Source organism: Mya arenaria, chromosome 11 (genome assembly GCF_026914265.1).
Source record: "Mya arenaria isolate MELC-2E11 chromosome 11, ASM2691426v1".
Lineage (NCBI taxonomy): Eukaryota > Metazoa > Mollusca > Bivalvia > Myida > Myidae > Mya > Mya arenaria.
Genome location: NC_069132.1, coordinates 3,679,405 through 3,692,999, shown reverse-complemented (window position 1 = coordinate 3,692,999; position 13,595 = coordinate 3,679,405). Strand labels below are relative to the sequence as shown.

Below are 13,595 nucleotides of genomic sequence, written 5' to 3'. Positions count from 1 at the left end.
CATTGGAGATTTGACCTAGTTACCTCATTTTTAACTGCACATTACCTAGTATCTAAAAAGACTTAAATTCTATGGAGGAAAACATTCTGACCAAGTTTCATTGGATCATTTAACATTTTTTCTGTTTATTTTTACCTACGGTAGTCTTTGATCCCACATAATCAAGTACGTAACTTGACCTAGATTTTTTGCAGATAAACATTCTTACCAAGTTGGATTTATTTTGGGCTAAATTTGTGGCCTAAGAGTGTGAATTTTGTTCTAAGACATAATTTTGGGACTCAACACGACCCTTATTCAAACTTTATCTAGATTTTATGGAGACAAACATTATGACCAAATAACAAGGATTTTCTTAATCATTTGACTATTTTTTACTTCATATGACCAATCGAACATGACTAAATTTATGCAGACTAACATCTTGACCAAAATTAATTGAATTTGGACTAAAATTGTGACTCGAAAAGTGTTGACAAAGCTTTTCTTTCTTTTGCCCTAATGATTTAAAGACATACATTTTGACCATGTCTCATTGATTTTTGACTTAAATTGTGGCCTCAGGTGTGAACAAAGTTCTGGTTTGACATGGTTACCTATTTGTGACAGCACTTATCCCAGTATCAAACTTGACCTTTACTTTATAATGACATTCTGAGTTTCTTTGACTTTGGGCCAAAATTGTGGACCTAGTGGCCTCCTTCCATTTCCTTATGACCCAGAATCAAACTTGGCCTGGATTTTATAGAGAAAAACAAAGATTCATTGTTTTGAACCAAATTGTGGACTGTAATTTGTAAAAAAACTAGGGACAAGGGACAGATGACGGACATACAATGATCCCCCCCCAAAAAAAAAACAACGGTAAATACCTCAACATATTGTAATAATTCTTATGTTCACAATCACAATTTTCAGCAAGGAAAGTTCCAATAATTAATGAAAAAAATACACATTCAAGATTTCAGAGAACTAGGTTAAGAATTTTAGGTACACTCTTTAACATGATTCTATGGCAGTTGGCAAATGCATTTTAACACCGTTCATCCGAAGTCGTCGGGACCCAGATAAAAACTTCTGATTAATGATATTTCGAATTAACAATTATTAGAAAAAAATATTGATGACATAAATTATTTAGTTGTGAAGATTGCAATGTCGGCCTTACGTTACCAATATTTTGCATTGTTAAGTAAACATGCACTGAAGTTAGACTAAGTTAACTTAGTATCATTCGAGTTATTTTTTAAAGAATGATTTGATGTCTTGCTGCACTTTGTTTTCATACTTCTCTTTCACTTCTGATTTAGACATCCTCCCAGATAGGAACTGGGCCCATCTCCGCCACGGTTTAGATAGACAATTCAAATGACGTTCAGATTGTGTAAATTATATACAAACTACACCCAAAATAAATCGCTTCTTATCATACACCAATGTTTGTTACATACGCATGCTCAATGTAATTCTTTAACAAGCGCCAAATGTGCTTCATTATCACCTCAAGACGATGCCTGCGTGCTATCTCCGTAGTTGGTGTGAAAACTATGAAATGACCAAGGTCAAACAATGATTGATAAATAGGTGTGAAATATCGAATCAGGATGGTAATCTTAACTTGAAAAATTGATAAATTCAAAATAGGGATTATTGCTGAAAATTTTCATTAATCCAAGAAGAAATAAAACTGGGACCTAAATATAAATTTGAAAAAGCGATAATTTCGAATAAACAGTGTTCGGATTAACGGTGATTAAATGCATTGCAATAAAAAAAAAAAAAAAAATGTACATTTCATTATACAAGTACAAAGAAAGGTTGTAACTCAAAACTTAATTAAAATTTAGATCACACGAGCCAGCTGGTAGCTTGAAACAGCATCAAATACTAGATTACATGAACCAGCTGGTAGCTTGAAACAGCATCAAATACTAGATTACATGAACCACTTGACCTTTATACTATCACAGAAAACCACACTTTCAGATGTTCAGTTCTCTATCAACAGTATTGGTGTCAATTCCACAAGAACTCATTGCATCCAATAGATCATTCAGGGTACCTCTACCCCCCAGTCTTTGTCTCCAAGCGGCTATAATTTCAAACCCCTGCATCTCAGCATCCCTAGGGTTGTTCTCACATATCACTTGTATTTCTGCATAGGGAAGACCAAGCTCAAGCCCCAGTTGTCTTTGCTTGTTGCCTATTTTCTTGGCAAGCCTGAGAAAGTCTCTGTCACTCACAGAATTAATGTTCATATTATTAGAATATGTGTTGTTTGTAAATGGATCAAAAGGAGTAAGATTGTTCATAGAGATAGGGACCCTGCCTCCACAAGCACCAATGGCTTGCTCATTTACAGGCTGGCAACTTACGCAGATATTACTTTTTGCGATTAAGTTATTGGTTGGATGTGACCTCTTATCATGGGAGCAGTGAGCACAGAGAGATCTTTGGTGCATATCTTTAGTGCCAGATGTATGCTTATTCTCATGTACGGAGGCATGAAACACTTTTCCAGAGGAGGTACCTGTTATCTCACTCTGCATTTTTGAGTTACTAGTAATTTGGGAATTTGACTTTTTATGTTCATTACAAGGAGTCTTTTGCTTGGTTTCATCCACTCTAGGAACACTATTCATCAGACTGTCATCCATAGGTTGAAAAGTGTGATGTTCATGTTCCACTATGTTTCTTGTAGGTAATTCATGGTGTTGTTTCCAACTGAACAGGCTCATTAAGGATCCCAGCGGGCTCCATGAGGAGGTGCTGCTGTTATCTCCCCTTTCATCATTGTTAATGTTGTTATTCTGGTCTTGGCCAACTGTTTCCTTATGAACTCTTTCTGCTTGATACATGCCATTATCTGCATCTGATTTCAAACTCCCAGATGAGCCAGAATCCACCCATTCAATTTCTACAGGGGCTCCTCGCACAATAGCCGGGCTATATGGGGAACTGGGCCTTGCTTCAGTGTTGGAGAAGTCATTGATTTCAGAGCAACTATTTGATTGGTCTCCCTGTTCATCATGTTGCTGTGGGGATCTTTTGTCTACTTGGACATTCAGGCTTCTCTAGAAGGATAAAAGCAAACCATTGTGAAACAAAGAATGTTATTACATAGAAAATCACTAAAGCCCATAAATGAATTGATATTATTATTATTATTAAGAAGATCAAACATTCAATCTCATCCTTTTACTTCTAAGCATACATGTATTCTATTTCAACGAAAATATCAAGTACATATTATTATCATTGTTAGAACCCTTTCAGTTTAACAGAATATTATAAAAGTGTTGCCTTTTTGACAGGAACATTTCAATAAGCTGCTCACATTCAACAAAATATAGACATACATGTGCTCTTCTCTGCCATCTCCAGTATTTCAGCATGGTCAGTGGGTTAAGGAGGTGTGTGTCTTTGTCACAGGAGTGTACGCAGGGCTGTGTCTCATTCCGGTTGGCCAGATCTTGTAGAAAGTCTGCATCATACATCATCCCGCGCTGACCCATAACAGATTTTTCACAGCGCACAAATGTGGAAAAATTGGAAATGTTTTCCAAAGCAGAGAGCAGGTAACATTTCACCAAATTCTGTATTCGTCTACAGAGAGTGTCGTCCAAGTCCTCTTCTTTTCTGGAGTGGCAAACCACCTGTATTTCAATAGCTGAAAGGTCCACATTGTTATGAAGTAGAACTCGATGCGTTGGAGGGCAAGAGTTTTGGAAAATAGCTGTAAATCTGAATCGCTCCAGAGAAGAATCTTCGAGCCCAGCATGGCACTCTGTTACAAGAGCCTGGAAATGCCTGCAGACCTGTCTTCTAGCAGGGGGCTGGTACTTGTAACATTGGATGTTGGTGGCTATAGTTTCAGCTGGGTGGAAAAGAGCAGTCCTGGGAACTATTGGTAGCTCTTCTTGATCAAACCCTGCCACATCTGAAAGTGTTAGGTGTTTGGCAGTTGGTAAATTGCATAACAAAAGAGCAAATAGTAAGTTATATGAAAGGGTGTTTAAAAGAAAAGGTTCTCAATTTAAATAATCATTTTCAATGAAAACAAACAATTAAAGTATATGTAAAGAGAGAAAATTAAGGTTTATAATCTCATCTGGATCTTTAAAAAGGCTAGATAAAGGTTTACATTTATAAGTTTTTTGTTAAAAATTGTTATTTTTGCTGCTGATATTTTCACTTCTTATACATTTTTTAGTTCACAAGTTTCTTTTTAGAGGTACCACAACCTACACTATGCCGGGTTAAAATTGTTTGAAATAATGTCATGACATTGGATTCTCTTGCAATTTTACAATTCATGCCAATTGATTTGACAACTTTCTAAAGTTTACCATAAGCATAATTCGTTTAATTTTGGACTAAGATCTTATTGATTTCACTCTGATTGATTTGATTGATTATATTGACTGTGAAAATATGGCTTTCAGTGATTATGCAGTGCTAACACCAAAATCAACAAATACCCTCTATTCATTCTTTCAATGAAACAGCAAGTGGTTTATATTTTCCCACACTATTTTTGTTATCCCTTTTTGTCAGTTTTGCTTAAGCCTATTATTTGTCAAATAAAAAATATATTTTGGCACGGTTTTTGGAGCAGGGGTTGATGTGAATTATAATGTTAAAAATGTACTCTTGCTTTGTAAAAATAAATTTTTAAGCAGGAAAGAATAAGCATACAAGGGCCATTCAAAAAATACATAGACATTTAGTTTGGCGTTTGCAAATTGTAAGATTAATAAAACGCAATATATATAATGCAGAACTGCATGTATTTCATCAAAATTAAAATCTTAACTTTCAAATAGAGCTGACCTTTGCCATATGGGAATGCCACTGTGAGTTCGGGGAAGTATGCCTGCCATTGTTCCTCACTGTACATGCACAATACCACGCTGTCAACCTGGTTATACATATAAAAGAATAAACATTGAGGTATTAGTGCAGTGTGAATTCTAGGACAAAGAACTGGACGTTAAGTCAATGACATTCAATGAGTACCGGTATTTGGTAGCTGTCCATTATAATAATGTGCTTATAAAATATCAGAAAAGAGCTTCTACATGTTTTTATGCTTTTGAACATGTTTTGCACATAACAACATTTAAGTTAAAATGTGCAGTACTGTAAATTGCTTTATTTTCTTTTAGCGCTAAACCCTAGCCAATATACATGTACATGTTCTTGTTTCCACAATGTAACACCAGCTATGCAGTACCGTAAATTGCTTGATTTTCTTTAACACTTAAAACACTAGCCAATATACATGTACATGTTGGTGTTTCCACAATGTAACACCAGCTATGCAGTTTCTTTTCCATCTTAAAAGTGGACATTATAATGAACATCAACATTTTTAACCTAATAAGCAATGAAATGAAACAGTTCTTAAATCTGAAATGTAAGTCATCAATATCTTACCGCCTTGGCATTCCTGGATTTTTCTAGCCACTGCCTGATGGAGGTGACAGCTATTTTCACAGCATCCACAAGCTGCATACCCGCCCCACCAGAACCAAGCACTGGGAAGGCCTGCAACAAACATGCATCTCATCAGTAACTGAACTACTGAATTTGTCATCAGCTACCCCCTCACTTGATTCCTTTGACACTATATAACTCAATGAAGCAGAGTGTAATAGTTTCCCCAAGGTATATGATGGTGTTTGAATTGAAGCATTTAGGTTTATTAATCAAATTATTTGCCACATTTTTCTCAAAATATTACCCAAAATACGTGAAGTGAGTGAAGGCAATACTTCTTACTTTACAGCGCTTCATAGTATAGTCTTTACGATACAGTCAGTTTGATTGAAGATGACCAATAGGTGATTGAGTTTTGTTATGAGGGGTAGAGTTCAACAATACAAAGGATAAGCAGTATAGACAGTGATTTCCGAGAAGAAAATTGATTCAGTTCTAGCATGCACAGTAGTCGGGATATACCTATTTTCTTTGATTTTCAATATTGAATATATTGAAAATTTGTGTTTTATTGATAGTTTTTATGTTTTTAATAAAAAAGTATAATTATTTGAGAAAGGAAATTAGGTAATATTGTAATAATATTTATTAGAAATGTAAATGATAAGAATGGGTACAGTTTTCCAGAGCATCTTCTTACCCTCTATTGTTTGGGTGATTTTTTTTCTCTGGTTTTTACTCTGGCCCATGGTATTTTCGATTTTGAATATTGCTTTCAAGATGTTATCAGTAATTTGTGTGCAAGATATTTTTTACTCAAATTGCTTTGTCAAGTTCATGTAGCATGATTCATAAAATATTTACTGCTTTGTATGCAACTGGTATACTAGCATATATATAATCATGCTTGCTAAATAAAACGTGCCTAGCATTTGTGCACGCTATCGGCCAAACAGATATGTTTGTTGAGTTGTTGATTTTAAGTCTAGATATTAAGGTGAAGTAAAGTACAAACTGATTAATGGAAAGACTTTGTTTGAAATTTGGGTTGAAGTCTAGGTCAAGGTCAAAAGTAAAAAACACAAGGCAAATGATGTGTTAATGTAACTAAGGTTTTTTTATGACTAATGTTTATGGCTCCCTTCCAATGACAGACAACCATGAGGAGATCTGGCAGGGGCATAGCTAGACCAAATAAGATATTTTAATGTGCAGGCCCAAGCGTACAATGTCAACATGGAGCTATGCCAGTGCCTTGAATCATTATGTTCTAACGTACCACAGTTCTGATGTCATGGTTGTCCCTAACCTTCCTGAGACAGGAAAGGTAACTCTTCTTTAGGCACTCTTTCCTCTGGAGGTAGGAAAGGAGGGTATCTGGAGGAGGACCTGCTGTGTGGATCACATCTGAATTGAATTGAACATGCTACACATTTTGACAGTTGCTTCCATCACAGATATAACCTCATTTTAAAAACTGGTACATGCAAAATTCAAAAATATACATTTTTATACTACCAGTTGTTACAATATAGAATTTCCATTATCAAATATTTTGTGCAAATATCGTGACAATTACCACGTTGTGAAACAATCACTCTGTTAAGATTTTTTTTTAAATGTAACATACAAGTATGATACTTACAATTACAATCCAACTCATAACCTGAAAGTAATAAAAGAATAATTAAGCTCTATAGTAATTACTTAAAAATCTTTTGAAAGCTAGATATATCTTTAGAAATAGAGATATCGTGTCATATTTCAGATTACTGGTAATCACTGTTTGCCACAGAAAATCTCTCTATCGGTATTAAATATTGATGACGACATCAACACAAGTTTACAATATCCATGACTATATAGCAATACCTGTATAATTTTTTTTTTCAAAAGCAATGCAACAACGTACCCCCAGTGAGCTCTGCCTGACCCACAGGGATGGTCCCTATCTGTCTGCATGTCTCCTGTAGCAATAACCCACCCTTGGCCAACACTTGGTGAGCCACTGAAAACAGCACAAATACTGATTTGTGTTGTATATAAGAATTCTATAGTATATGATTAACAAGAGGCCCAAAAGGGCCTATGCTCTACTGGCATGGCTCTTGTGGTCATTTTTAATCCAGAGCATGTATGTATGGGTAAAAGGCAACAGACATAAAGTTCACATTTTGTGTTTGGGTTACCTGAAAACGTTGCACGTTCAACATCTGAGCCCAGAAAGTATTGTAAGCAGATTAGTTGCATGAACTATTTTAATATGTGCCAAATAAAAGTCATCTGACAAAAAAATGCTTTCAAAACTGTACTCATGGTAAAAATTTCTGTTGTTTTTAAAATTTAAAAAAAGTTGGTCAAAAGGTCAAAGTCAAGGGCATCCGAGGACAACATTGATCAATTTGAACAAACATTCACAAGCAATTGTGCTGAGATGGATGCAAAAACACACACAAAAAGTTTGTTTACAGACGCACGGACGCACATACGCATATACTACGTACACATTACCATCGCATAAGCTCTTCTGGCCTTTGGCCAGTAGAGCTAAAAAGAGTTTAAAAATTCATACATTCAAAGTTGATCTCCAATAGTGTTCATGCCAAAATGAACACAGTTTTGAGACTAAAATACGACTATTTGGAATGATAATACCAATTCTGTCCTGATATTGAACTGTGACATTGTTCAGAACTTTGTTACTGTTAACAATATTGTGAACAGCATCATTGTATGGGCCCAGTATCTGACAAGATTTATTTTGATTTAAATTTGTGTCCAGCTCTACCTAAAATAAAAAAAAACAAGTGGCTTTCAAGTTACATCTTTCAAAACTAAACCTTAAACTAAATCTATTTAAATGTTTTTGTTAAATTATTTATGATATCACCTGTGGTTTGAATAACCGCCCTAAAAAAGATTTCATGGCTTACATCCGTAAGGTTCAAGGTGAAGGTCAGTCTGTGTAGGGCACACAATGGCGTCAACCTTCAGGTCGAGGATGTCACAAATGTGGGGCCGTATCTTCCTGTTTAAAGACTCTCGACCTTCATAACTACTGTCCCCTACAACTAAAGAAATAAACCCAATATACATCAGGCTTAAGGTGAAGGTCAGTCTGAATAGAAAATAGTATTACTAGTTTGTGATGTCTTCCTAATGCATTGGTGTGACCCTCAAAACTGATGTGTCCTGGTATTCTACCTCTTTTTGCCATCAAATACAAATTGATAAAACCCTTTCTGTATGGCTATTGTTTTTTTATAATATAACCAACACAAATCCACATGCGATACATATAACAAAATACGGTAGTCCGTATTCTTCTCAAGTAGTGAGTGTACTTAAAGGGACTGTACTCCGTATGATAAAACATCGAAAAAAATACTGACATAAACTTGGTATTGATGTGTACAATGCATTGGAACTTACTAACTGAAGTACCACATAGTTTACAATTAAATTATTTTTTGCAGTTTTGTTCGTATTATTCCATTAAAAAATATTACTAGGTATGTCTACCTAGTAGAATTCATTCCTTATGCTTGATTGGCTAGTCGATGTTATCATGTGATATGACCATGTAAGGTATATAGCTTAAATATTCCAACTGTTTAGAGTAAGCCTTCGTAGCACAGTGGATACAGGACTGGATTGCAATTTTGGCGACACCGGTTCGACACCGGTCTCCAACTAGATTTTTTTTTTACATTTTGGTACGTTTTTTTACAATTATGATATCAATAAGTTAAACATTTTATTAAATAATTGTCCTGAGATGCGTTACAGAAAAAAACTTTTTTTGGTGCCAATCTGGTGTACAGTCCCTTTAACAAAATAGTCATTAAAATGGCATTTATTTTGAAAACATTAATCTTTTAAGTGATTTAACCAGTAGTGTATATAATAAATGGGTTATTAGTATTTAATCCTGAATGTAGTAATTTGACTGTTTTTTCGCAGATTTTGATTTCAACGGCTCATACCTCGTTGATCCACTCAAGTCGTATATAACCTCAACGGTCAAAACTCAGTCCTAATAACCCTTTTATATACTTTATGTTGGGACAACATGAGAATATCAAATAAAATAGATTCATATTGTCCATGAACTTATCATAACCTGTCCAAACAAATCATTATTTTGTTGTTTTTTATCTCTGAAAGCTATTGTTTTCACCTTCCTGATTTTACTATTTTTTCAGTATTTTATGATCATCCAATTGCTAATGACAATTATCTTAAGTAACAATTTTGTAAATGCATACCGTAAGTGAACATAACTCAAAAATTTCATCCGATCAAATATTTATGATATATGTACATAGTGAAGTTACTCAGTATATTTGTGTTAAAAGTATTTGAAGAAGACAATAAAGTAAATGAAAATAAGCAGATGGGTGACCATTCTTTATTTTTATCAAATCTTCAACTTTTTGAATGCATTTGAAATATGATAAAATACTTCTGTGTGCGTTTAAAAAAAATAAAACTAGTCATATCTTACCTTGGAACTCCTTGTGTTCTGCATACAGGTGTGCCAGGGATTTGATCTGATCAACACTAAAGCCCGATGTCACCCGGAAACTGTTCTTCAGACAGTTGGAACGTGTCATCTTCACATTTTCTGCCACTGCTTTCCCTTTATTGTGAATTTATTATTAAATGTTTAGACTGTTCTTTTGACCACAAAAACTTATCAAAGTGTCTATTTCCAAGTTATTCTTTCTTGTACAAATTAAATAAATAATATTTTCAATGTATTATCTCTATACCTTATAAACATAATTGCTTCTACTATTTTTCTTATCATGATGTTTTGTCTTTTGAGACGTAAAAAGATCATATTTAGAACAAGGTTAAACAAAATGATTGACATGTCATAATCGATGTAAAAAAAATTATATTTAGACATTTCATAATCAATAGATCAATAAGAAGTATACTCACAGTTTGATGATTATGTATTGACTCCAATGTTAACAAAGGAGTATGTATATGAAACTCATTTATTTCAACATTTATTTCAACACTGTACAAGTAAAATGTATCCTGCTCTTATTTGAACTATGTAAATAACACATACCACACTTAGTTCCTTAACTCAGTAATAGTGGTTAAGTATTCTTAAATCATTCCCTCATTGGTTAATGTATCCAGGATGTGTTTTTTCCATACATTTGTGTCAATATGCATGTGGCGTGGGTAGAAAGTATGGTGTTCTATGCATGCATTATTTTAGTGTTTTTAAAATGCTATAAGTAAGTCATGGTTATGTAGTACAATGTTCAATGGTCATAAAACTATTAAAACAGATTTCCATTCAATAATATTGATTGATAACCAACCTGACAAAATTGTCCAAATAGGTGAAGTACAGAGATAGAATTGTAATCCATCATAATTCTACTGAGGATTTGTATCTGGGGAATCTATATATTTCTGAATTCATATCGTTTCAATGTTTACATGTAACTACAATGTTATCATTCTGCATATTGATTGACGTTTTGTGAAAGGGCTGTAACTGTTGGAAGAACTTTTGCATGGCTTTTTTTATATGAATTTAAACAATGTTACATTCCACTGTTTCTGTTCCTTTGTTGTTGTTTTTATCAAATATTGTGTGAATATATCTTCATGCAATAATATATAATTAAAATTATGTTACTAGAAGAATCAAAATGATGATCAAATGGGTTGAACCTAAGATCAAGTAGTAAAATTTTAGAAAGCCACAGCAGGTAAAGTCCAAATATATAATTTATCCTCCCTGATACTGGCATATTTTTCATTCACCATCTGTAGACTTCACTGACTGTTCAAAGGCGGTAATCCCATCGGTAAAGATATTGTGTAGTCTGTGTTTGTATTTGTGTATGAGGTGCTTATAATTTGTGTGTGTTTGTATTTGTGTATGAGGTGCTTATAATTTGTGTGTGTTTGTATTTGTGTATGAGGTGCTTATATTTTGTGTGTGTTTGTGTATGAGGTGCTTATAATTTGTGTGTGTTTGTATTTGTGTATGAGGTGCTTATAATTTGTGTGTGTGTTTGTATTTGTGTATGAGGTGCTTATAATTTGTGTGTGTTTGTATTTGTGTATGAGGTGCTTATAATTTGTGTGTGTGTTTGTATTTGTGTATGAGGTGCTTATAATTTGTGTGTGTGTTTGTATTTGTGTATGAGGTGCTTATAATTTGTGTGTGTTTGTATTTGTGTATGAGGTGCTTATAATTTGTGTGTGTGTGTGTTTGTATTTGTGTATGAGGCGCTTATAATTTGTGTGTGATTGTATTTGTGTATGAGGTGCTTATAATTTGTGTGTGTTTGTGTATGAGGTGCTTATAATTTGTGTGTTTGTATTTGTGTATGAGGTGCTTATAATTTTTGTGTGTGTTTGTATTTGTGTATGAGGTGCTTATAATTTGTGTGTGTGTGTGTTTGTATTTGTGTATGAGGCGCTTATAATTTGTGTGTGATTGTATTTGTGTATGAGGTGCTTATAATTTGTGTGTGTTTGTGTATGAGGTGCTTATAATTTGTGTGTTTGTATTTGTGTATGAGGTGCTTATAATTTTTGTGTGTGTTTGTATTTGTGTATGAGGTGCTTATAATTTGTGTGTGTGTTTGTATTTGTGTATGAGGTGCTTATAATTTGTGTGTGTGTTTGTATTTGTGTATGAGGTGCTTATAATTTGTGTGTGTGTGTGTTTGTATTTGTGTATGAGGCGCTTATAATTTGTGTGTGATTGTATTTGTGTATGAGGTGCTTATAATTTGTGTGTGTTTGTGTATGAGGTGCTTATAATTTGTGTGTTTGTATTTGTGTATGAGGTGCTTATAATTTTTGTGTGTGTTTGTATTTGTGTATGAGGTGCTTATAATTTGTGTGTGTGTTTGTATTTGTGTATGAGGTGCTTATAATTTGTGTGTGTGTTTGTATTTGTGTATGAGGTGCTTATAATTTGTGTGTGTTTGTATTTGTGTATGAGGTGCTTATAATTTGTGTGTGTTTGTATTTGTGTATGAGGTGCTTATAATTTGTGTGTGTTTGTATTTGTGTATGAGGTGCTTATAATTTGTGTGTGTTTGTATTTGTGTATGAGGTGCTTATAATTTGTGTGTGTTTGTCTTGTTCATTGCCGTTTTGGCTCTTGCCTTATGCCTCTGAACAGGTTTTTTTTTCTGAATTTCTGACTACTGGGCATGTCCCTGTAGTTTTTATTGTATTTTTCATCAAGTATAACAAGCCATGTACTAGCTTTACGGATTATGATTTCAAATACGATGTACCTAGCATAATATTAAGTCTCTTTGGACTATCAATATATAAAACTTGAATAAGAACTCATTCAAATATTTAACCTTAAAAAGTACTGCATATCAAACCACAAATACCTACAGGTATTCATCCAGGCAAAGAATTGGGATTTTACTTTTTTTACCACAACTGGCTTTAGTGTTTATGATCTTGTCCTGCCAATGTTATGGCTGGAAGTATTGATTTAATCATCTAAAAAGCCTCAACGAAAACACCCTATAAATTTCCATTAAGTCATTAAATGGTGTTATTCACTGCGTTATTTAGCATGTCAGACATGCTTGCTGGCTAACATAGGGACCTTCACCCAAAACACCAAGAAAGCTATTATTTTTTCTCTACAAAACAATTAATTCGGTAGCCCGGATGTGCCCGGCTTATGCTGAATTAGTGGCTTAGTAAAGCAAAACAAGAGCTGTCACAGAGACAGCACGCTCAACTATTCCGCCGCTTTTCGGTGTATGGATTGAAAAGTTTTGGCGAAACATGCATGGATAACTATTAGATAAGATTTCAATGCAATACATGATGTGCTGAGATATTTAAATAAATTGAATGGAAAATATTTGAGGTGGTACGCAAACTTTAATGTAAATTCTAAGTCGAAAAAGGGGCATAATTATGTCAAAATGCTTGATAGAGTTACCCCCTCATGTGTACAGGTTGGGGGTATGATGGTGAACAAGCGTGCAAAGTTTCCAAGCCAGATGTCAACAGACTTTGAAAATATTTGAGGTGGTACACAAACTTTAACATAAATTCTAAGTAGAAGAAGGGGCATAAATTTGTCAAAATGCTTGATAGAGTTACCTCCTCCTGTGTACAGGCTG

The 13,595-nt window shown here is 34.2% G+C and overlaps 1 protein-coding gene across 3 annotated transcripts; it reads right to left on the bottom strand.

The window, feature by feature from the left end:
• Window positions 1-884: 884 nt before the first annotated feature.
• On the bottom strand, window positions 885-10,851 carry LOC128207462 (uncharacterized). 3 transcript variants are annotated; one of them, XM_052910395.1, is made up of 10 exons: window positions 10,791-10,851; window positions 9,950-10,084; window positions 8,376-8,513; window positions 7,355-7,450; window positions 7,088-7,108; window positions 6,722-6,849; window positions 5,440-5,550; window positions 4,834-4,921; window positions 3,360-3,940; window positions 885-3,074 (listed from the first exon to the last, which is right to left on the bottom strand). In XM_052910395.1, exons 2-10 carry the CDS (start codon window positions 10,056-10,058, stop codon window positions 1,983-1,985), a joined length of 2,364 nt encoding a protein of 787 aa, XP_052766355.1. In that variant the 5' UTR covers window positions 10,059-10,084; window positions 10,791-10,851; the 3' UTR covers window positions 885-1,982. The 3 variants fall into 3 exon arrangements, with proteins under 3 accessions (XP_052766355.1, XP_052766354.1, XP_052766353.1); XM_052910394.1 differs by lacking the exon at window positions 10,791-10,851 and adding an exon at window positions 10,529-10,721; XM_052910393.1 differs by lacking the exon at window positions 10,791-10,851 and adding an exon at window positions 10,393-10,526.
• Between the last annotated feature and the right edge of the window lie 2,744 nt (window positions 10,852-13,595).

What these genes read in the sequence shown, in the direction of transcription:
- LOC128207462 (XM_052910395.1), bottom strand. Translation starts at nt 10,058, where the DNA reads ATGACACGTTCCAACTGTCTGAAGAACAGTTTCCGGGTGACATCGGGC. An exon ending in ACCATGACATCAGAACTGTG is followed by an intron (nt 5,551 to 6,721) that starts GTACGTTAGAAC and finishes TGTTTGTTGCAG; the next exon opens with GCCTTCCCAGTGCTTGGTTC. An exon ending in GATGGCAGAGAAGAGCACAT is followed by an intron (nt 3,075 to 3,359) that starts GTATGTCTATAT and finishes TTATCCTTCTAG; the next exon opens with AGAAGCCTGAATGTCCAAGT.